General features: G+C 36.2%; 3 protein-coding genes across 3 annotated transcripts; 2 read left to right on the top strand and 1 right to left on the bottom strand.

The window, feature by feature from the left end:
* Positions 1-1439: 1439 nt before the first annotated feature.
* On the bottom strand, positions 1440-7710 carry rgra (retinal G protein coupled receptor a). Its single transcript, XM_055171172.2, has 7 exons — positions 7363-7710; positions 6808-6964; positions 6223-6344; positions 5807-5960; positions 5466-5583; positions 4258-4371; positions 1440-2700 (listed from the first exon to the last, which is right to left on the bottom strand). Exons 1-7 carry the CDS (start codon positions 7439-7441, stop codon positions 2557-2559), a joined length of 888 nt encoding a protein of 295 aa, XP_055027147.1. The 5' UTR covers positions 7442-7710; the 3' UTR covers positions 1440-2556.
* Positions 7711-10168: 2458 nt separating this feature from the next.
* lrit1a (leucine-rich repeat, immunoglobulin-like and transmembrane domains 1a) lies at positions 10169-13992 on the top strand. Its single transcript, XM_073873332.1, has 4 exons — positions 10169-10451; positions 10833-11290; positions 11904-12209; positions 12405-13992. The coding sequence occupies exons 1-4, from the start codon at positions 10324-10326 to the stop codon at positions 13439-13441; spliced, it is 1929 nt and encodes a 642-aa protein (XP_073729433.1). The 5' UTR covers positions 10169-10323; the 3' UTR covers positions 13442-13992.
* Positions 13993-14898: 906 nt separating this feature from the next.
* lrit2 (leucine-rich repeat, immunoglobulin-like and transmembrane domains 2) lies at positions 14899-19629 on the top strand. Its single transcript, XM_055170875.2, has 3 exons — positions 14899-15050; positions 15701-16476; positions 18181-19629. Exons 1-3 carry the CDS (start codon positions 14944-14946, stop codon positions 18981-18983), a joined length of 1686 nt encoding a protein of 561 aa, XP_055026850.2. The 5' UTR covers positions 14899-14943; the 3' UTR covers positions 18984-19629.
* Positions 19630-22806: the final 3177 nt, after the last annotated feature.

Below are 22806 nucleotides of genomic sequence, written 5' to 3' on the forward strand. Positions count from 1 at the left end.
GCTAAATTGAGAGTCTCTACATAATGCACAAACTTTGAATAGCTTTGCTTATAAAATAACTGTATTTTTTGGCAGTGTGTATAGCTTTAAATTAGATTAGTAGTACTTTTTTTCAATCTAAAAATTTAATATTCTATCTTATTAAAAATTGAATGTACCTAAATTTCTATGTGCTTACATTTCTTATTTAAAAATTGCTAGTGTGAGGTTCCTAATTAATTCTTGTATGAATTAATACACCATTCCACTGAGAGAAAAAATGAAGCTGATGTTTGTTATACTAGTTTAAATGCTATTAAGACAAAAGTAATATCCAGTGTGTGACTATTTAAACTTGACTAACTTAAGAAAATAAAATGCATATTCATAATATGCTACAAAACAGTAAATTACTTTAGTGTTTTAAATGACTGTGAACATTGCTCTGTAAAGAGCAATGACGCACAAATCAGTAATCCAGATTATACTATGTCCATAATCCCTTAAAATACAATTTATTTTTTAAAACACCAAAAATGTGTGCATTATATCTAAACATTTAAACATCTAAAGTTCTTAAACTCAAAATGAAACAATTTTTAAAGATTTCTTGTTTTGTTCAAAATAAAAAATCAGTTTTTAAGTAACTAAGGTTTCCTCAAGCGTCACTGTTTGTTAAAAAAAAATTGGCAGCCTGATCTAACAATTTAATATGACAGTCTGCTTTGCTTCCACGTACATTTGCGTAATGATTGCATAATCTGCTTCACATGTGAACAGAAGATGTTCAATCAACTGAAAAATACATGGCTTCTGGCAGCCGGTCTAACCCCTCACCCAAGCTTGTTGTAAGCTTGTGACTGATTACTCTGGACTGCAGGGCAAAAGCCCAGACATTTGCTGTCTGTACAATGTGTTAAATGTTATAAATAGACAACATGTCAGGATTGGATAAAAGCTGGTATCTCATAAAGCCATCACATGTGTGACATTATTCTATTATTTTTACTTTAATTCAATAAAGCTGTTTGATATCCATGTGCGTGCGTAGGACTCGATATGACCTCATAAGCAATCTGCTCATCTTTTATTTGATTTATTCTAACATCCCATATATGGAAATAAATAAAGAAAATTGTTTTCAAATATGCAAAGATAACTAAGTCAAGATCAATTTTCATAGCATTGAGCTTTTATGCAATGCTTAAGAACAGTGTCAATTATTATATTTTGTATGTTTTCTGTAAATGTACAGTAGAATCCAGTTCTCCTAATGTCAAGTCCAGATACTATGTGACATAAATTGACTGCTGTCAAGGCATCCACTGAGCACAAAATGTTGCACATTATTCAAAAGGTAAAGTGCACTTGTTCATGTATAATTGAAGCATACATAAGAGCTTTAGAGACAAGGCAACAAATTGAAACCAGTCTTTAAGAAGAAAAGTCAGGCTACATGATTGTACTTAAACATTATAAATCTATTCCATTTCTTCGTCACAAAATACATTGGGTACATATAATTGTCTTTTATACACAACTTAATTGTTGAATTAACAGACCTTTACACAATATTACAGTGTTTGGAGTTAGGACATAAACAGTACATCACAAATATAGATGTCTCATAACTTGAGCACATAAAAGCAAGGATGACCATATTGTTATGTGCTTTTGTTTTTGCAGTAGTAATATAGAAGGTGTATTTTTTTATGAACACATTCACGTAATAACATTTGGTCAACCTACTGTGGCTAGCAGTTATATTTAGCCTTTGACTGTGTTATGTCATTTATAGTAAATGCATACGTTTCTGCATAATAAATGATTGATATGACTTTTTTGTTCAGACATCTCGGGTATCAAAATGATTCAAGTGTTGAAATGTGGAGATTAAGTAGGAGAAAAACAAGATTGCTGAAATTTGCAGTGCGTCTCATGCATATTTTTCTCTTAAACAAATCTTTTGCACAGAGTAATGTGTTTTTATAAAATGCACCATATATTAATGGGATCAGATATATACCTAATTCAGCCTAAAAAAAACTACATACACCTTTTCTACTGTATGTGTGTGTTTAGTTATTTTAGCTTTATTTGTGGCTGTCACATTTTAAAAAGTATAAAATAGGTTATGATGTATATGATCATGACTTCAGAATACAGCATACATATGAAAGTAGTTTAAAGGGATAGTTCACCCAAAAATGAAAATTCTGTCATCATTTACTCACTCATAAATGTCTTTGTTCTGATGAACACAAAGGAAGATATTTTGAGAAATGTTTGTAACCAAACCATTCGTGGACCCGGTTTACTTCCATAGTATTTTTTTTCCCACTTTGGAAGTGAATGGGGTCCATTTGGGGTCCAAGTTTTCATTTTTGGGTGAACTATCCCTTTAACCCTTATTAAATAATGGACATAAATATATTGGACCCAGTATAATTACTGTACCACAAATGCCCAGCATTTCTGTGTCACACAAATATACAGCAAAAAACAGACACAGCCAATGAACATGTCATACCTGCAAGAACCTATCAGGACATTACTTGAATTTTTTATGTGATTAGTTTATTTGGTCTTGTTCTCAATAGCAGGAGTATCAATCTTTTGACCAGTGAGTAACTGCCAGATTCCTCCTCTGTAGTTCTCATTTCCAAGAGCGTAAACAAAGACATTAAACGTAGGTGATGTCTTTGCCAAAATGGGAGCAATCTGTAAGAAAACATCAAAATGTAGATTTTTTTAAGCATACATTGTTAAAGTCAGATGCGGATACATTGGTAAAGTCAGTGCCGGACACTACTTAAGTATTTTAACTTTCTACATAAAAGTAAATGTTGAAGTATTCATATTTTATTAGAGTTTTTCTTTGGAAAACATACATGCCAAAGCATATTATCATAATTTTTACTCCACTACATTTCATGTTTTTGGTTTATATTTAATCGGTAATACAGAGCCCTTAATGAGACACGGAGAAAAAAGTATATAAAGTTTAGTTTCACGCGCGCATGTGAAACTATCCTGTGCGCACCTAAAAGCGAAAGTTTCATGTGCGCACGCAAAACTAAACTTTAATAAAAGTTTCTGCACATGAAGGTTTCGCGTGAGCACGCAAAAGTTTCATGTGGGCACGCGAAAGTTTCACGTGAGCACGCGAAAGTTTCACGTGAGAATGCGAAAGTTTCATGTGAGCACGCGAAAGTTTCACGTGAGCACGCGAAAGTTTCACGTGAGCATATGAAACTAAACTTTAGATTTTTTTACTCCAATGTCACCTTAGGGGCTCGGTGCATTAAACATCTAGTATTTTTTTTTACTTTTACTTAAGTAAAAAGTACTTTTATACTTTTACTCAAGAAAAGTAAAAGTACACAATTTTATGTTGGGTATTAAATACATTTTAATATGCAAAATAAAAGGAATACACAGTATACGATTCTTTGCTTTAGAATGTAGTGAACATTTTTAGTAAAGTATTTTTTCCCAAACAAACACTAGACATTTACTACAGTATGTTTACTTTTTATTTAGTCACTTAGCGGACATGTAGCAGCTTTTATCAAAAATATCTGTTTCAAATTAGAAACATCATAAACAATATTACAAACAAGCGTTACAGTACAGTGTAGATTCACACTTATCACAAGAGTACAAGAAAAGCTTTTTTTGGTTTAGTTAAGTATGCATAGATGAGATACATTTTCCACTATTTCTTAATTAACCCGCTTGGAATTACATACACTGACTTAGTGTTCCTAAGCAACGCAAAGGTCATAGGTTTGAACCCATGTATCACACATACTGATCAAATTTAAAAGCAATAGCCATCATATCACCATCTAGGTCTAGGTTAGACCCAATATACAATTCAGCTTTGAGTTACCCACATATAGCCAAAATAAACTTGAATTTGATTAACTTGCATGATGTTTTTGTCAAAATAACTTGCGAGCTACATTCCTTCATGTAAGCAAAGTCATTACAAGGTTTGGTTTCATTTATTTATTTTTGGCTATGGTTAAACGTCTATAAAATATTCACTTACAGCCCACATTTTGTTGTTTTAACTTGTTTTAGCCTAGATGTCTGGGTGTTTGTACAGCTATTAGATGTCTTTTAAACACAAAATTGCTTGCTGGAAATCTATAGCTTAAATGCACCGTAAGTTACTTTGGAAGAAAGCATCTGCCAAATGCATAAATATATAATTTACCCAAATATTTGGTATGTTTGATTAAATAAGCATTAAAACAGTGATTTCCTTACCATTCTTAGTTTAGGAGAGACAACGGTAGCATTTGCAACAGCAGCATAGAAGGCCAGGACACCATAGGGACCCCAGCAAAACAGCATAGTCTTCAAAGGAGTGCTGCAGTTGAACTAAAGAATAATATACAAGCAATGTTAGTCCTAAAGGAAAGCCTAGCACCATTCATTCCTTAGGATCCAAACAGGGATGTATCCACAAGCCACCAAACACTTCCACGATTCAATTAGACCTTGAGTGCAGTAATATTGACGGAAGTTTGAGAGAGAGGTAAAGTAGTAAGGATTGATGATGATAATGCACGGCGAGATAGAAGTACTGCAAACTAAGTGCTCTTCCACCATACAATATATTTTTTATCCGCTTAAAAAATCGCCACGTTTTATTTTGTGCCACCATACTTACTCGTGTAACTACTCATGTAACAGTCTTTAAATAGGGAAAACATGGAAGTGTTTGGTGGCTTCTAAATTCACTCCTGTTTGGATCCTAAGGAATGAATGGGGCTAGGCTAAATGCTAACACATTCACAACACGCTGTATAAAGATTTAGGGTACGCATTGATAAAGATAGGTATGTATTAATTCATCTAAGTTGAGGTAAAAACATAGTAAAATATTGAAAAACTGTGGTGTTTTCCTTTAATGCCTGCATATGTGAAAGCAATATACTGCAGATTTAATTTGGATATGAGAGACAACAACACATCAGTATGAACTATTCTGTTGAGCAAATTGAATAAACATAAAACACCAAACGATTATTTGTACTGAATGTAGTAACCTAGTAAAAATGATGTGATCAGTTAGGCATGACAAGCTTTACAAAGACAGAATGAAATGACCTACATACTCTTTCCTTTGCATACAGACTGGAATGCACTTGGGCTTCCTATTCAAATTATAAAAGAATAAAACTCTGTTTTACAGTTACAGCAATAATTCGTAAGCACTCTTTCGGATCATTTTAATGGTCATCTATGAACCTGTAACACATTGTGTGTTTATTTTTTTGTGTTATGTAATAGTCCTGGACAAGAGGTCACTTGCAAGTGCAGAGATGTCTCTCAGGCAAAATATTTCTCTGCTCTACCCAGTCACCATGAATAATAGTCTTATGCAACATGATGGGAAATGTATTCTGGGATTTCTTCATGCATAGTGGTCTCAAGTGTCCAATTCTAATAAAATACAGAGGTTACTTTACCTTGGCCTGGCCAGCCTTCTTGAATTTCTTATCAATGTACTGGTAGGAAGACATCACAACAAAGACCTGAATGCCCATGTTGAAGATGGACATGGGGATCAGGTAAGATACGTAGTTCCTGAGTTAAAGGAAAGACAATATAACACTACTGGCCATTAAGGGTATCATTTATGGTTCACATTTACAAGAAATAAAGAGCATGTGACCCACCCACCCATGATGACCCTAATGGTCAGATTATGACTGATAGAGACAAGCTCTGCACTGTACAGTACATGCTGCTATGTTGCTACAGTATGTACACATCATGATGGATCACAATTTGACAACTGTGATCTTACCTGTCACCCTTGCTGTAGTCCAGTGTGCAGCAGGTTCGCAGGGGCTCATAATCATATTCTCCCCAGCCAATGAGAGGCATAGCAGACCAGAAAGCAGTGAAGAGCCAGATGAAGATGACCAGACTGAAAGCACTGCTCCATTGCAACTTTGTCCCTAATGATAAGATGTACAGTTATAAAGTTTGTGTTTAACAACTGCTAATATTGGATTGCTCAGTTATGATACACTAATTTAAAATGGCAACTATCCACTAATTGTTGGATGGTTGGTTGGTAGGGAACTGTAGTGGTTGGTCTTTGCAACATGGGTGGTCTGAACAAGAACAAAGATTCTCACGTCCATTACAGTTTTGATCCTGTTGTGGGAGGCATTTCATTCATTCATTCAACACATGTTCTCTTGTCCTTTAACTCACTTGTACAGTACTGGTGGTATCTATCCCAAGCAATGGCTGCAATGAAGTGGATGCTGGCAAGAGCAGTCACAAAGCCCTGGAAGCCATGGGTCTGGCATCCCTCTGATCCATAAGGCCAATATCTAAGTTTAAAGAACATCAGATATAAATAAGAAAACAAACAAGTATAGCAGTTAGTGTTTTCTACATTTTACACTCTGAAGAAATGCTATGTTGTTTACACCTATGGTTGGGTCAAATATTGACATTTCTAGATTGATTTATATCAAAATATAACTTTTAAATAAAACTTTTGTTTGGAACCATAGGAATGAATGGGGCTAGGCTAAATGCTAACACATTCACAAAGCGCTGTACAAAGATTAAAAGTGCACCTATTGAAAAAAGATAGGTATGTATTAATTCATCTAAATTGAAGTAAGAACATAAAATATTGAAAAACGGTGGTGTTTTCCTTTAAGACAGACATTTCATTACAGACTAAGCAAGTCCTGCAACCCCAACTTCTAACTTACTTTATATAAATAATTTATTCCCTTTTTAATAACATAAGCCTCTATACGTCAGTTCACAACATCAAATCACCTTAGAAAGCTGGAGAATGCTGCAATGGTGGCGTTCATAGAAATCCCCATATCAGCCAATGCCAGACTGAACACGAGAAAATTACTTGGGGTCCGTAATTCTCTTATTTTAAGAAATGCAACAACGGTGACAGCATTCAGGAAGAAACCGAGGAGACCTTTAAAAGATACAGAGCATTGTGAACAAGCGCGCGCATTGCTAAAACGCCAGCAATTACGCAACAGTTATTGCAGTCGCAGACTTCAGATTAAAAATTAATTCATCGTTGTTTATCATATTGCGCGGTTATTTAACTGCGCGCACTGTTCCTGGATGTTCATGTCAGGTCACTTGGTCGATGTTACGTTAGCAACGCAAAGGTCCTGGGATCGAGTCCCAGGGAACACGAACAGGCTATCAATGACAGATGTATTAATTGAGTGCACTGTAAGCATGCGTCAAAGTAGTGTAAATGTATGAACGGCGCGCAAAGGGCATCCCTTCGTAACAATGCATATCCAGAAATTGACATTCGTAAGCGATCTTCATTTGAACCTGAACATCAATGACTCTTACCCTCCACGAGCAGACAGGATCCAAGGGAGAACACGTCAAAATCGGAGAATCCTTCCGGTAATGGGTACGACGTCACCATTTTAAATGTAATTTAAGTTGTGCAGAATCCAGAGTACTCGCTCCTGATGTGCTGGCGCGCTCCCACGAAGCCTTCTTTTAAAGGAGCATTTCACGTGAAAAAGCATAGACGTCATTATACAAAGCCCTCTCCCATTGCCTCAATCCGCAAAGGAATGTCTTAATGAACATAACAACTCCTAGCGTAATACGCATTTACACAGGGCGACTGTAAAGCGCTCATTCAGTTATACAACAAGCCTTTGTCTGTCGAATGGGAAGCAGCCCAATCTGTGACAATCCATTTTTATTCTGTTCACTGCACAACAGGTGCAGTGCTGTCTCTCTTCACACTAACAGTGATTGTACACATGATGGTTTGTATAGGCTAGTGATGATTACCATAACAATTATATTACAACTTATGTCAATGCAGACAAGACATTGAAGTTCTGCAGCTATTAAGTAGTAGCCTAATATGGTCTGTACCAAAAAATTGTAACACGGTTAAAACAGTACATTACGCAGCAGTTGATACTGTAGTCACATATTTTAAAAACAGAGTCATATTTATTCTTTGATTTTAAAACATTTGGGTTATTGATAAAAAAAAAGTTAAATGTAGTGTAGCATGTTCTCAGTCTCTGTCAAATATTGTTATACACACATATGCCATTCAAAGTTTTAAAACACTTATCTGAAATGTATTAATGGTGAAGCCTATCCTTAAATGTTTAAAATTACTTTTGTGCCAAGTTGCGAACATATTAATTTATTTTATTAGAAAACTAACATTTTATTAGGAAAAAATGGTAACATATTACTTGAAGGGGGTTCATAAGACTGACATGACACCTTCAAAATCATGACGACACGTGTCATGAGCATGAAACTGTCATTACTGTAAGTGTTTTTTAATGCAAAGATGACATTGTTTGAAATGTCTTTATTATGACAACTTGACATAAACCAATATATCATAACGTCATAAATCTATTATAAACATGACATAGCAGAACAATTACTAAACTTAAGAAACTACCTAGCTTTATGGGTTAACATTACATTAAACTGTCATTGAAATGTTATTAAGTGTTAATATGTCAAATAATTTTAAATACCTTAACAAAATGGGTATACAAAAGAGGGTTCTAAAATGTTTTAATTTATTTAATTAATTAATTTATTGTTATTTACTGTTTTTCCAGTGATATGGACCCAACGCTGCATGGCTTAACCCACCATTGTACTGTTTTTATTTAATTTTAGGTGAATCTGTCTCCAAATGCAATACAATATCATTTTATCAATTTATTATTGTATGATTGATTTTATTTGTTAAACACATGGATGAAACTTAAAAAAAACCATTATGAACTGAAGAATATTCATGACGCTGTTATTAAACTATTTGACAGAGTATTAACACTTAATGACATTTTAATGACAAATTATTTTTGTACCCCTGTAGTTGAGGTCAAAAAAAATATTAATGACACTGTTATAAAACTATACATGACAGAGTATTAACACTTAATGACATTTTGGTCAGTTATGTTGTCTTGGTAATGTCAAGTTGTCATGACAAGTTACGATGTATTGGTTAATGTCAAGTTGTCATAACAAAAACATCTCAAACAATGTCATCTTTGCATTAAAAATGACATAATTGAACGAATGACGCTTGTCATAAACGTGCATAAAATCTTCATGTTTACGTGCCATGTCATGATTATGAAGATGTCATGTCAGTCTTATGAACACCCCTTCAAGTAGTGTTACAAAAAAATTTAATAGATGACATGGACTGAATCATGAAGAAGCAAATATAAGCTAAATGCCGTTTAAAAACAACTCAAGGTTGTGGTCCTCAAGAAGTTGCATGATATAATGCCTGCAAACTATATGCAAAGGGTGACTACACTGAAGATCATAATACAATACAACAATACAATCTTATGTTCATGATTAAAAATTTCCTTTGTATTTAGATTGAATTATACTTGAGAAAAAAAGCCAATAATAGATAAGTTATAAATACCCTGATACACTGACCTACTTATTTGACAATTTACCTGTGTTATTCTACATTAAATATATCACGGATGTTTGAAGGGACCATGGCAAAGCAATAATTAGTTTAAGCTTATGCTGTTTTTAAAATATTTTCTTTTTTGTTTTCTATTAATAAACCTGTTTACAAACCCTATCCTAACTACAGACTCTGAAAGAACTAAGAACTAAACAGTCTGTGTGCTAAGGCCTAAAAAGGATTACATGAAGAAAAATGTTTAATAAATCCTATTGGATACGCCACTAAACACTAGCTGTAAACACAGTTGGTTATCCTTGGTCTGAAGGACAACTCTCACACTGATGAATTATTGTGTATAAAGCTCAGAGGAATGCACTAAAACACTTGCTACATACAGTTAAATGCTATATTTTTATTAAACATTTAAATTATAACCAACATATTGTTCTTGCTGGTACAACCAGAACTGTCTGGTAAACAACAAATATCTAAAAGTGATGCAGGAAAAATTTAATAAGATGCAATGCAATAAATTATACATTAGAGAAGAGCGTGGATTAAAAAGACTGATAGAGGATTTGTATTTAACATTATGGCCAATTCATAAGTGTTTTTTCCTATAATTAAGGGCTACATCTCTTTGTAGCCTATCAGATTCCAAGATGCATACGCATCTAAATGAAAATTACGCATGTCCTTTTGCTAATCCTTGTCTATCCTTTTTATCTGCAGGACTCACAGCTGTCAGATCACTATGGGGCAGCGAAGCAAAAGGACGATGACTTACTGATGATTTTTGTTATATTTCCAAGTGGATGGTTTTTCATTTAAAGTACAATCCGGGTTGAGTTAAAGACGCTAGTGGCGAAATGTCTTTGACGTTTTTTTTGGGTCTACTACTGGCTTCAGGTGGAGTTCCTCTTGTTCGGAGCTCCTGTCCTTCTCAATGCAGCTGTTTTTATCACAACCTGAGTGATGGATCAAGAGCTAGGAGTGTGTTTACAATACAATTTTAACTGTTAAACATTATTATCTCAACTTTATCTAATGAACACATTGAACTTCTTTATTTAATTTGTTGTCCAATGTTTCCTTTTTTTATTTAATCTTGCATATTTAGTTTATGTACTGCACAAATAAATATTTATGTATTTATTATTAAAAAAATCAAAATGTTTATTAAGTAATGTAAAATACATTTTTATTGCACCCTGTGCACTTTTTGAAGTTGGGTCCCTTTTTCATTTTCTGTATGTGATTTGTAATTTGTGTTTGTAATATCACTCATAGACTGCTGGTTTTAAAGATTTGTGTTGAATGCCCATGCTTTTAAATCCGTGATTATCATGCCTCATTTCTAATACGTTTTTTGCAGGAGTGTGATTTGCAACGACCCAGAGATTTCCCTTGTGCCTGCCACTTTCCCACAGGATACCTCTAAACTTCGAATCGAAAAGACTGCCATCAAGAGGATCCCGAGCGAGGCTTTCAGTTACCTATCAAATTTAGAATTCCTCTGGATGTCTTTTAACATTTTAGCCTCTCTCAACTCGGACAGTTTTCGCGGTCTGTACAATTTAGAGGAATTGAGACTAGATGGAAATTCACTGACATCATTTCCATGGGAATCGCTTATGGACATGCCTAGTCTTAGGCTATTAGATATACACAATAACCAGCTCTCCTCCATTCCGTCTGAGGCAGCTCTCTACATGAAAAATTTAACCTATCTGGATCTATCCAGTAACAATCTGGTGACTGTGCCATCGGAGGTTCTTAGTATTTGGTTAACAGTCAAACCTATCCAGGGACCTGAAAGTTCAAAAATGATTCTTGGTAAGTAAGATTGGGTTTTAAAATACATGTAAGACATCTGGTATATATACGGTAAATGACAACAATTTAAATCCACAGCAGCAGTCCTTGTTGTAATGTTTCTATAATCTCTCATATTATAATTATTTGTGAATCTGCCTGTAAAAACCCAGCTAAAGTTATTTTAATGATGTACTGTTTTCTACATAAAATCATCCTACATAATGTAAAGAGCATTCTGTGAAAATATAAACTTGAAATCTTAAATATTGACCAAGTAAGGCCATGCCAAAGACTAAAAACAAACTTTAGAATTAACTTATGAGACTTCAACCTGGAAGTCTCACACATTGTAAAAAAAAAAATTTGAATTTTTTTGTTAAATCAACTCAAATTTTCAAGTAATGTCAACTTACTATTATGTATCTTGACTAGATATGAGTTGTTATAGCCTTAAAAATAAAGTAACTTTATCTTATAAGTTGTAGCAACTCATCTCTTGTCAAGATAAATAATAGTAAGTTGACATGACTGGTAAATCTGAGTTGATTCAACAAAAAAATGTTTATAGTGCAAGCAGGGTACCATAATGTCTCAAATACTTCGAAAGGTTTAATCACTTATTTCCCCCCAGGTCTCCATGACAACCCTTGGTTGTGTGATTGTCGATTATATGACCTGGTTCAGTTCCAGAAATCTCCCAGTCCGTCAGTGGCCTTTATTGACACAAGGCTCAGGTGTGCTGATCCTGAAAGCCTCTCGGGTGTTCTGTTTAGTGATGCCGAGCTCAGGCGCTGTCAGGGGCCGCGAGTCCATACAGCTGTAGCCCGGGTAAGGAGTGCAGTAGGCAACAATGTCCTGTTGCGATGTGGAACCATTGGGGTTCCCATCCCAGAGCTGGCCTGGAGGAGGGCAGATAGGAAACCACTGAACGGCACAGGTGGGTCAGTTCAATAGTGTCTGGTTCCTTATGCCGTTACTGTTCTTACTAACATGTATAATTACTGTAATGCAAAATTGTGAAAAGCACTGCAAAAATATTTTGGAATTACTCTAAATAGCTGTGTGGTTAAGAAGTAGCTAATGCACTGTCCTTAGTAATACTTTTTTCTCTTTTCTCCTTCAAAACTTTTAGTTCAGCTGGAGAATTCAAAAGAGGGGATAGTTTGGTCTATTTTAAGCGTGCCTGCTGTGTCCTACCGTGACACCGGAAAATACATCTGCAAAGCTACAAATTATGCAGGAAGCGCAGAGGCTGTCATTTCTTTGATTATAAGTGATTCACCCAAGGCGGAGAATCTGACCATGGATCCAAAAGCCAAAGTTAAAGCCAAGAGGCCAAACCCCATTGTCAAGGCCGCCTACCAAGAAAAAGTTTTCGCCACTTATGTTTCACAAACACCCAAGACTGCAGCCGGTGCAACTGCCAGTTATGCAGGGCCCTATCCAGGTATGGAAAGGGACAATGCTGCTAACAGTCGAACAAACACACAGACAGCTAGTCCTGATGGGTACCTGGAGACCAATCTGAGCAATCTTGCTGCAAACACATCCTCTCTTCAGCAAGACCCCGACAGGGTTGTCCGCTCTGTGAAAGTGATCGGTGATACAGACTACACGGTGTGTCTTAACTGGAGAGCGCCGACGGCAAAGAACACTACTGCGTTTAGCGTCCTCTATGCCGTATTCGGGGAGAGGGATATGCGCAGAATCAACGTCAGCCCTGGCAATAACAGGATCACCATCGAGGGACTCGTTCCAAAAACCAAATACATCGCTTGTGTGTGCGTCAAGGGCCTGATCCCCAAAAAGGAGCAGTGTGTAATCTTCTCAACAGATGCGGCAGCGAGTGCTAATGGAACCCAAAAGCTCATTAATGTAGTAGTGATCACGGTGGCCTGCGTGATAGCAGTGCCACTGACTGTGATCGTGTGCTGCGGGGCGCTTAAGAGGAAAATACAAAAGTTTTGGGGGAAAAAGTCCAAAGACATTCAGGACTCGTATGTGACGTTTGAGACGCTTTCCCCCAACACAAAGGCCAAAGGCTTGGATGTGGAATACCTCACCAGACTCAATACAGAGGAGTCCAACAGACTGCTGTCTGCCAGGTCCAGCCTTGATTCTGAATCCACAGCTAAAATTGAAGGACAGCCAAATGAATATTTTTGCTGACAATATCCCTCAGCCACAGTTCCACCACGCAGCCAACAGAGCATCAAAGCCCAGCCGCAGTACCTGAGTGCACATAATCTGTACCAGCAGTACATGACTGGCCATGTGTAGGGCAACTTTTTGATATGTTGCTTAAGTAACAAAGTGCGAAGTCGTAGTAATGTTGCTCTTTGTTGCTGTGCTCTTGGACTTGGTTTCCAAACTAAGCCATTTGGCTGGTGGTGGGGTTGTGGCTGAGCAATCCCAGAAACACACACACACACTGTAAAAAAAATCAGTAGAAATTACAGTGTTACTTACGGTAACTTACCGTAGATTTGGATTTATGTTATTTGCTGGCAACATTTTGTTCAAAGTTGAACATTAAACATTTACAAGTCTTTGTCTTTACAGAGTAAAACTAAAATGACAGCATCAAGCAAAGCATTCTGGGAAACAAAATCTGAAGCAAAAACAGAAAAAGGTTGATGATGATTTCTGGTTCCCAGAATGCTTTGCATGGGCAATTATTGTATAGTTTTATTCTGTAAAGATAAAGACTTGTTAATATATTTTTTTTAACTTTGAACAAACTCTTGCCAGTAAATAGCATAAATTTAAATATACAGTTAAAGTTACAATGTAATTTCTACGGATTTTTTTTTACAGTTTTCCCTTCAGATACTGCTAGAAGGAACTGATTTGAAGGGAAATGTTAATATAAATGACTGTATATTTGTGCATATGAAAAAATATACAGATATTGCAATAGCATCACTGTTTTCTTTGCTTTAATCTGAAGTTACAGATTAATTTTTACAATGATATTTCCAACGTAACATTGTAAATAGTAAAAAATAATGCAAATACAAAATTATGAAAATAAACTGGGACTTTATTATGCAACAACGCGGTCCACATTGTGTATATAACATTATTTTCTATCATAATGTAAAACTTGTGCGACCTTAACTGTTCGTCACTTACTGTTTAGTATTTAGTCACCCATCTTTGCTTCAAAATAAATTTTGTTTATACATTTAAAACATGTGTTGTTTCTTTGTAAAAATGTTTTTTTTAAAACGGTATTCTGGCAGTTGGGGTGCTGGAAAAATACAGTAAAATAATGGGCACAATAACTTAAAAAAATGTTCTGTGACAAAAATACATTTTTTTCCTGTAATTATACATTATGCACAATGACATGTTTTCAAGTGATTTTACAGTCGATATGTAAATTTGCAGTATATTTCTGTAATTTTACCATTTTTAACTGTATTTAAAAACGTGGAAAATCTGTAAAATAAAACTGTAAAATTACGGTAAATTACAGTTTTTACAGTGTAATTTTGAAGTTACAAGAAATCGGTGCACTGATTAAAATGTTTTGACGGCAGAGCAGCAAACCCACATAGGTTTCCAATCAGTATCTCACGTCAAGGATTACTGTTAATAAGCTTTACTGTTCCTGCAGCCATGTAGTGTGAAGACAAAGTACAGATGAGTGAGTTTTACAAGAGACTATGGGCGTCTCAGATATACTGGGTTTTATTACTTTCTTTCTTTTATTAAGTCATATCAACTCTGAATGTTTTTCGGGATGTTCCTGTGTGACTGATCGTCATGGGAGGTTAGTTTTAGCTTCTTCAACACATAATATTAGGTGTCATTAGGTGAAAAATGGCAAAGCTACAGATGCATAAAAAGAAATAATAAGTAGTATACTTACATAGTACAGTATTTACTATGGTAAACTGAAGAAAATTGTAGTATGCTGTAGAACATTATAGTAATTAGGCCTACTATACACTTTGTTATTGTATACAAATGTATACTATGGTCTCCTTTAGAAAATACTTCTTTGTACCTAAAGGGTGCATATTACTACCTCAAATGTATGTACTGGCACCTCAGTCTGTATATCTAAATTGTACATATTAGGACCTTTAAAAAGGGTAGCCTACTGTCCCAGTGACAGCTTTTGTACTTTTTAAATTGTGAATTAAACTGTGTATATACATAATGATATACATAATGTTTACTATGATAGGGTTCAAAATATTAAATACAGTATTTAATACATTTTATAAATGTATTACTGTATAGTAATACTACAGAATACTACAGTATACATTAACAGTGAAGTAATCAATATAATGCAATTAACTACTATACTAAATACTAAAATATATATAAATAATATATTTTTCATGTTAGAGAAATCAGTTATACAAAACAGACATCAACGTACAATTGAAAGTATTCGTCACTTTTTTCTAGGTCACTCACGTGTATGGAAACGGCATTATCGGCGGTTCCTGAGGATTTACCGGAAGACTTTACCAAAATCCGCATTGAGAAATCACATCTTCGTGAATTGCCAAAGTCTGCGTTTTCCCGCGTTAGGTCGTTAAAGAATCTCTGGCTAAATTTTAACGACATAGCCATCATAAACATCAAAGGTTTGGAGGGTTTGGTAAACCTGACGGAGCTCAGGTTACAGGGGAACAAGCTGCGTTCAGTACCATGGACAGCGTTTGAAGAAACCCCCAACCTCAAGATTCTGGACCTGAAACACAACCTCATCGACGCGCTCCCTGAACACGCACTCAAGTTTTTACCCCGTCTGACCTATCTAGATCTGTCCTCTAATCATCTTTCAGTCATTTCTAAAGAGGTCTTCCTGAACTGGCCTCTCTACCAAACAGACAACCGAAAAGAAAAACATGCAGCGCCAAACTTTGTTCTGGCGCTCCACGACAACCCGTGGCTTTGTGATTGTCGCCTCGGAGGCTTCGTTGAATTTATCAGATCAATGAGTCCGCCATTTATTCTCATGAACTCGTATTTAACATGTTTTGGTCCAGACTTCAGGGCTGGGAAGTTTTTTCATGAGGTGGAGTTAAAGGCATGTGTGCAACCGGTGGTAAGCGCGCAGACCACCAACGTAACTATTCCATTGGGTGGGAACGTCACTCTGTCATGCTTAGCGATGGGCAGACCTGAACCTGATATTCGCTGGACGTATAGTCTGAAAATACTAAGAGGATTTCGTGGTAAGATTTATTCGCTTACAAACATAAACATTTACATACTGTATGTTTAGCCTTATACTTACAGTAAATAGATAGATGGACTCTTAAACTCTCATTAAACTACTACAGTATTAATACCTACATAAGATCTGTTTGCATCTCTATTTTGTCCAGATAAGATGACTTTTTCAAAAGTCAGTTAATCTTAATGAGTAAGATTATAATCATTTCATTTTTGAACAGAAGGCAAACATATAGCATTACAACAAGAAATCCAGTTAGAAATAAAGGTAAAAACTATAAATGGTGTGGTACCTTTTCAAAAATTAGGCTACACCTTTGTGACTAAAGGGTGCATCTTAGTACCTCATAATGTTAAAAAATGTACACTCGCCTAAAGGATTATTAGGAACACCATACTAATACTGTGTTTGACCCCCTTTTGCCTTCAGAACTGCCTTAATTCTGATTCAACAAGGTGCTGAAAGCATTCTTTAGAAATGTTGGTACATATTGATAGGATAGCATCTTGCAGTTGATGGAGATTTGTGGGATGCACATCCAGGGCAAGAAGCTCCCGTTCCACCACATCCCAAAGATGCTCTAATGGGTTAAGATCTGGTGACTGTGGGGGCCATTTCAGTACAGAGAACTCATTGTCATGTTCAAGAAACCAATTTGAAATGATTTGAGCTTTGTGACATTATCCTGCTGAAAGTAGCCATCAGAGGAAGGGTACATAGTGGTTATAAAGGGATGGACATGGTCAGAAACAATGCTCAGGTAGGCCATGGCATTTAAACGATGCCCAATTGGCACTAAGGGGCCTTATGTGTGCCAAGAAAACATCCCCCACACCATTACACCACCAGCCTGCACAGTGGTAACAAGGCATGATGGATCCATGTTCTCATTCTGTTTACGCCAAATTCTGACTCTACCATCTGAATGTCACAACAGAAATCGAGACTCATCAGACCAGCAACATTTTTTCAGTCTTCAACTGTCCAATTTTGGTGAGCTCGTGCAAATTGTAGTCTCTTTTTCCTATTTGTAGTGGAGATGAGTGGGACCCGGTGGGGTCTTCTGCTGTTATAGCCCATCCGCCTCAAAGTTGTACGTGTTGTGGCTTCACAAATGCTTTGCTGCATACATCGGTTGTAACGAGTGGTTATTTCAGTCAAAGTTGCTCTTCTATCAGCTTTAATCAGTCTGCCTCAAGCATCAACTAGGCATTTTCACCCACAGGACTGGATGTTTTCCCCTTTTTTACACCATTCTTTGTGAACCCTAGAAATGGTTGTGCGTGCAAATCCCAGTATCTGAGCAGATTGTGAAATACTCAGACTAGCCCGTCTGGCACCAACAACCATGCCACGCTCAAAATTGCTTAAATCACTTTTCTTTCCCATTCTGACCTTCAATTTGGAGTTCAGGAGATTGTCTTGATCAGGACCTCGCCCCTTATTGCATTGAAGCAACTGCCATGTGATTGGTTGATTAGATAATTGCATTAATGAGAAATTGAACAGGTGTTCCTAATAATCCTTTAGGTGAGTGTATATCTGCAGGCCTACCTAAATTGTACATATTAGACCCTTTTTAAAGGGTACCATCCCGGTGACAGTTTTTGTACCAGTTACTGAGAGTACATTGTATATATAGCAAATTACAATTTTCCTTTAAAATAACGCCTTTAATTTCCTTTAAAATTTATGTCTTCAGAGTTTCAGAGCCGTGTGGATGAAGACACTATCATGTCTCAGTTGGTCATTCCCTCTCTTCAACTGGCTGATCGAGGGTCCTATACCTGTATTGCCAACAATTTCATTGGCAATTCCTCAATTAACATTCTACTGGATGCGAAGTCTCCGGATGGCTCGCTGTCTTACTCCCCAGTCCTCCCTGCTGCCATCGCCGAGGAAAACATTTATATCGACATCCGTATTGCCAAGCAAACAGTCTATGGAATTAAAATCGAGTGGTGGGCTGTGACCGAGAATCCAGCTGAAACCTGGTTCACCGTCCACTTTGGGAGATATGACGCTCCCAGGAAAGAGCAGATATACATCGGGCCAGGTATCAACACCTATTCTGTCACAGACCTCTTACCAGCCACCAAGTATGAAATCTGTGTGACTTTAAAAAACCAGGCTCCTCGAAGCGACCAGTGCATCGTGTTTGTTACAGGCAGCGATTTCAACGAGATGGAACAGAGAGAGAAGCTCATTCACATTGTGGTCGTCGTGCTCGCCATGGTGCTTGCCGTGCCGGCGGGAATGTACGCGTGCACCACTAATGCCAATTTCGGCTGCCTGGAGCGTGGCATGGAGATGTGGAGAAACAGGAGTCATGCGGAGCACTCTCACAGGTCTGATGAGAGGCAGGGCACGTTTGACAGTCTTCAAGCTGCCAGTGATGAGGGTCTCTGTCAGGAATCCAGCAAGGATCAGAAGACTCGAAGAAGGTCGATTGATAAGATACTTAAAGCAAAGAACGATCGCAGACCGACAGCTGAGCTTTATTAAGGCCACATGCTTAGTGACATCTATAGCTTGATTAATACCCAAGACTCAGAGAGGACACAGCCAGGCCTCCATTTTAATTACATTGTGAGATTTATCCAGCTTGGGTGCATCAACACGAGATCCCTGCAGAGTAAAATGAATATACTAATTACAAGTATGGTTGCATAAACTCGTAGATTTGATGTTGTGAGAGATTTTATAAACAGGATAAAAGATTTTTAAGGATAAAAGCAGAAAGATGGTGAAACCTGTAAATACACTGTACTGTATATGTATAGACCATTTTTTTTAGAAGGCAGAAAAGTTAGAATTATTATTTGATTTGAGTGAAATGTAATTCATGTTTTTACAATCTTAAATGCTGTGTTGTTTCAACCCATGGTTGGATAAAATATGAACATTTTCTAACCCAACGGTTAGGTTTGTCCATATTTTACCCAACTATGAGTTAAAGCATTTTAGTGTACATAAAAGCTGTTTCTTTATGTATGATATTTTAAGTATGATATTTCTGTATTTTAAAGAAAAAGTGAATTGTTTTCAATTTAGATACATTCTTTGTGATTTTTTTGTTAAATGCCTTGGTTTTGTTATGTAACACATTTATTCTAATGCACACAATTCAAATGTAGGTGTACAAAAGCAGATTTAATGCCTGTTCCATTTTTAATAACAGACTGAATACATCTCTTAAAATGAATGCAGATTGAAGTAAACAATCCACGTCTGGCCACATACGGCAAGACAATGACACAATAGATAACATCCTTTAGGGTATATACTGTAAGCAACATTAAAAGACAAAAGACGTTGGCCTTGATTTAAACACCCTAAATACTATATAACTACATAAGATAGTATACAATATTGTAGTAATAGTTTTCTCCCAGTGTTGAAAATATATGTACACACTGTATAAAAATTTGTTACTGAACATTTGTGTGTTAAAGGAGACATAATATGAAAATTAGACTTTTACTATGTTTAAGTGTTATAATTGGGTCCCCAGTGCTTCTATCAACCTAGAAAATGGGAAAAGAACAACCCACTAAATAAGTTTTGGTAAACCATTCTCTTCAAGCATGTGAAAAAAAATAGGTCATTGAAATTTGGCTCCCCATATGATGTCAGAAGGGGATAATCCCCCCCCTTAATCTGTACTATGCAACCATTGCACTTTATTTAGTACAGTGATCAGCTCATTTGCATATTAAAGGACACACCCACCCAAAATGGCAAATTTTTGCACACACCTACAAAGTGGCAATTTTAACATGCTATAATAAATTATATATTTTGAGCTAAAACTTAACATATGTACTCTGGGTAAATCAAAAATTTATTTTTACATCTTAAAAAGTCTTGTGAAAGGTCCCTTTTAATTTTTATGTAGTTGCTCTTATCAATTTTGGAATTGATACATTTTAATTTTGGATTATGATTTTTGTGTAACCACGAAAATGAGGAATAACAGCTGAGCAGATGAATGTAAGTCATGTTGATAAACAAATGGATGAGGAAATATGCTGAAAGACCATGTTATTGTTCACTTGATGTGAAAGCTATATGGCCATGTGCTCCTAATTCTCTCTAAGCCAACCAACCCCCCACCACCACAACCCCACCCTATGACGTAAATCAAGTGGTCAATACGTAAAAGAGAATTATCATTCACTAGATACATGATTAACACTACACTGGCACAGCTGTCACTTTTTAGACTGATGTGCCTTTAATATTTTGTCAAAAGTGGCGTATCCCAGTGCAATTCAGGTCGTTTAATTTGTGATTTTTTTTAGGAGTTTTAGATACTTCCTTCCGTCAGCTCTTTTCTGGTGTTACTTCCTCATTTGAATAAAGAAAGACAAAACTTTTAATGTTAGTGATACTCTAAATGCATCTAGTGTCCTTAAAACAAAGTTCCCAGACTAAATCCCAATAAACTGAAAATGTCCTGATGGGACTGCCATGTCCAGAGCTCTGTGACCTAAGCCAGAGGTTTCCAAAGTGAGCCAAATTCTGAAATAAACATGTACACATCTTGGTTTGAATGTTGTGTTTCTCTTTTATCCTTGTCTATCACTGCACTTTGCAAGTTTGTAATCCTCTCTAAAAGACCCAGTAATCCTACTTGCCTCCTACAGGGTTTAATTCCATGACATTTGTGCTTTTACCTCAGTGCTGATCTGTAACCACAACTTCCCCTATTAATGTTGTCTCATGTAAATAAAAGAACAAAACATCTCAAACATTTTCAGTGTTAAAAGCATTTCTCCTTAGGACTTGCACAATAACAGTGCTATTTAAACTGCTACGAACACTGCTCATATTTGGAGATTTAGAAAAGCCTCAGAGGGCTCATAACTTGTCTTATAAATGTTAATCTGAGCACCAAATCTAAGTTTAACACTAAGCCCAAAAACAACAACCACATGCTGGGACAGCACAACACAAACAGCTAGACCACAGCTGAAGGCAGTCTATAAAAATATTACTCTGTGTGTATACTACAGTATTATGATCACTCACACATAAATATCTGTCCTTGAGAAAGCAACTTTATCCAAAATTGCATTCCAAAATCTGATTTAAAATAAACACAGAAAAAAGATTTATAGATTAAACACTGAATTCTCCATCAGGGAGCTGGGCCACAGAGGGGCCCCAACAGATTTCCAAGGGGACCTTAAAGAAATATTCAATTTTCTTAAAAGAAAAATCCAGATAATTTACTCACCACCATGTCATCCAAAATGTTGATGTCTTTCTTTGTTCAGTCGAGAAGAAATTATGTTTTTTGAGGAAAACATTGCAGGATTTTTCTCATTTTAATGGACTTTAATAGAGCCCAACATTTAATACTTAACTCAACACTTAACAGTTTTTTTCAACGGAGTTTTAAAGGACTATAAATGATCCCAAACGAGGCATAAGGGTCTTATCTAGCGAAACGATTGTCATTTTTGACAAGAAAAATAAAAAATATCCACTTTTAAAGCACAACTTCTCGTCTAGATTCGGTCGTGATGCGCCAGCGTGACCTCACGCAATACGTCATGACATCAAGAGGTCACAGAGGACGAACGCGAAACTCCGCCCCAGTGTTTACAAATGTGTTGAAAGAGGACCGTTCCTACGTTGTTGTATGTCCACTGATACTAATTAATGTCTTGTGTCAGTTTATTGTTTACAATGGTCCGCAAATTTGCATTTTATATATGTAAGACATGACCTCCCTACGTCTCCACGCATTTACGTTAGGTCGCGCTGGACCGGATCTAGACGAGAAGTTGAGGTTTAAAAGTGGATATTTTTTATTTTTCTTGTCAAAAATGACAATCGTTTCGCTAGATAAGACCCTTATGCCTCGTTTGGGATCATTTATAGTCCTTTGAAACTCTTGCGTGTTGAGTTGGGTATTAAATGTTGGGCTCTATTGAAGTCCATTAAAATTAGAAAAATCCTGCAATGTTTTCCTCAAAAAACATAATTTCTTCTCGACTGAACAAAGAAAGACATCAACATTTTGGATGACATGATGATGAGTAAATTATCTGGATTTTTCTTTTAAGAAAATGGAATATTCCTTTAAGAAGACTTAAAGCTAAGGAAAAAGCATTAAAATTAAAGAAGACAACCAAAAATCAATACATCTTTTTTGTTTAGTTATTTTTGTAATGAATGTACATCTGTTTAGTCATGCCAAGCTCTAAAATGAATAGAGTGTGGGGGGCTTAAAATATTGTTTTGGGCAACAGGGGGGCCTTGAAGTGAAAAAGGTTTATGGGTGCTGTCAACTGTGTGCTCACCATAATTTATCAAA

The sequence above is a fragment of the Misgurnus anguillicaudatus genome, chromosome 11 (genome assembly GCF_027580225.2).
Source record: "Misgurnus anguillicaudatus chromosome 11, ASM2758022v2, whole genome shotgun sequence".
Lineage (NCBI taxonomy): Eukaryota > Metazoa > Chordata > Actinopteri > Cypriniformes > Cobitidae > Misgurnus > Misgurnus anguillicaudatus.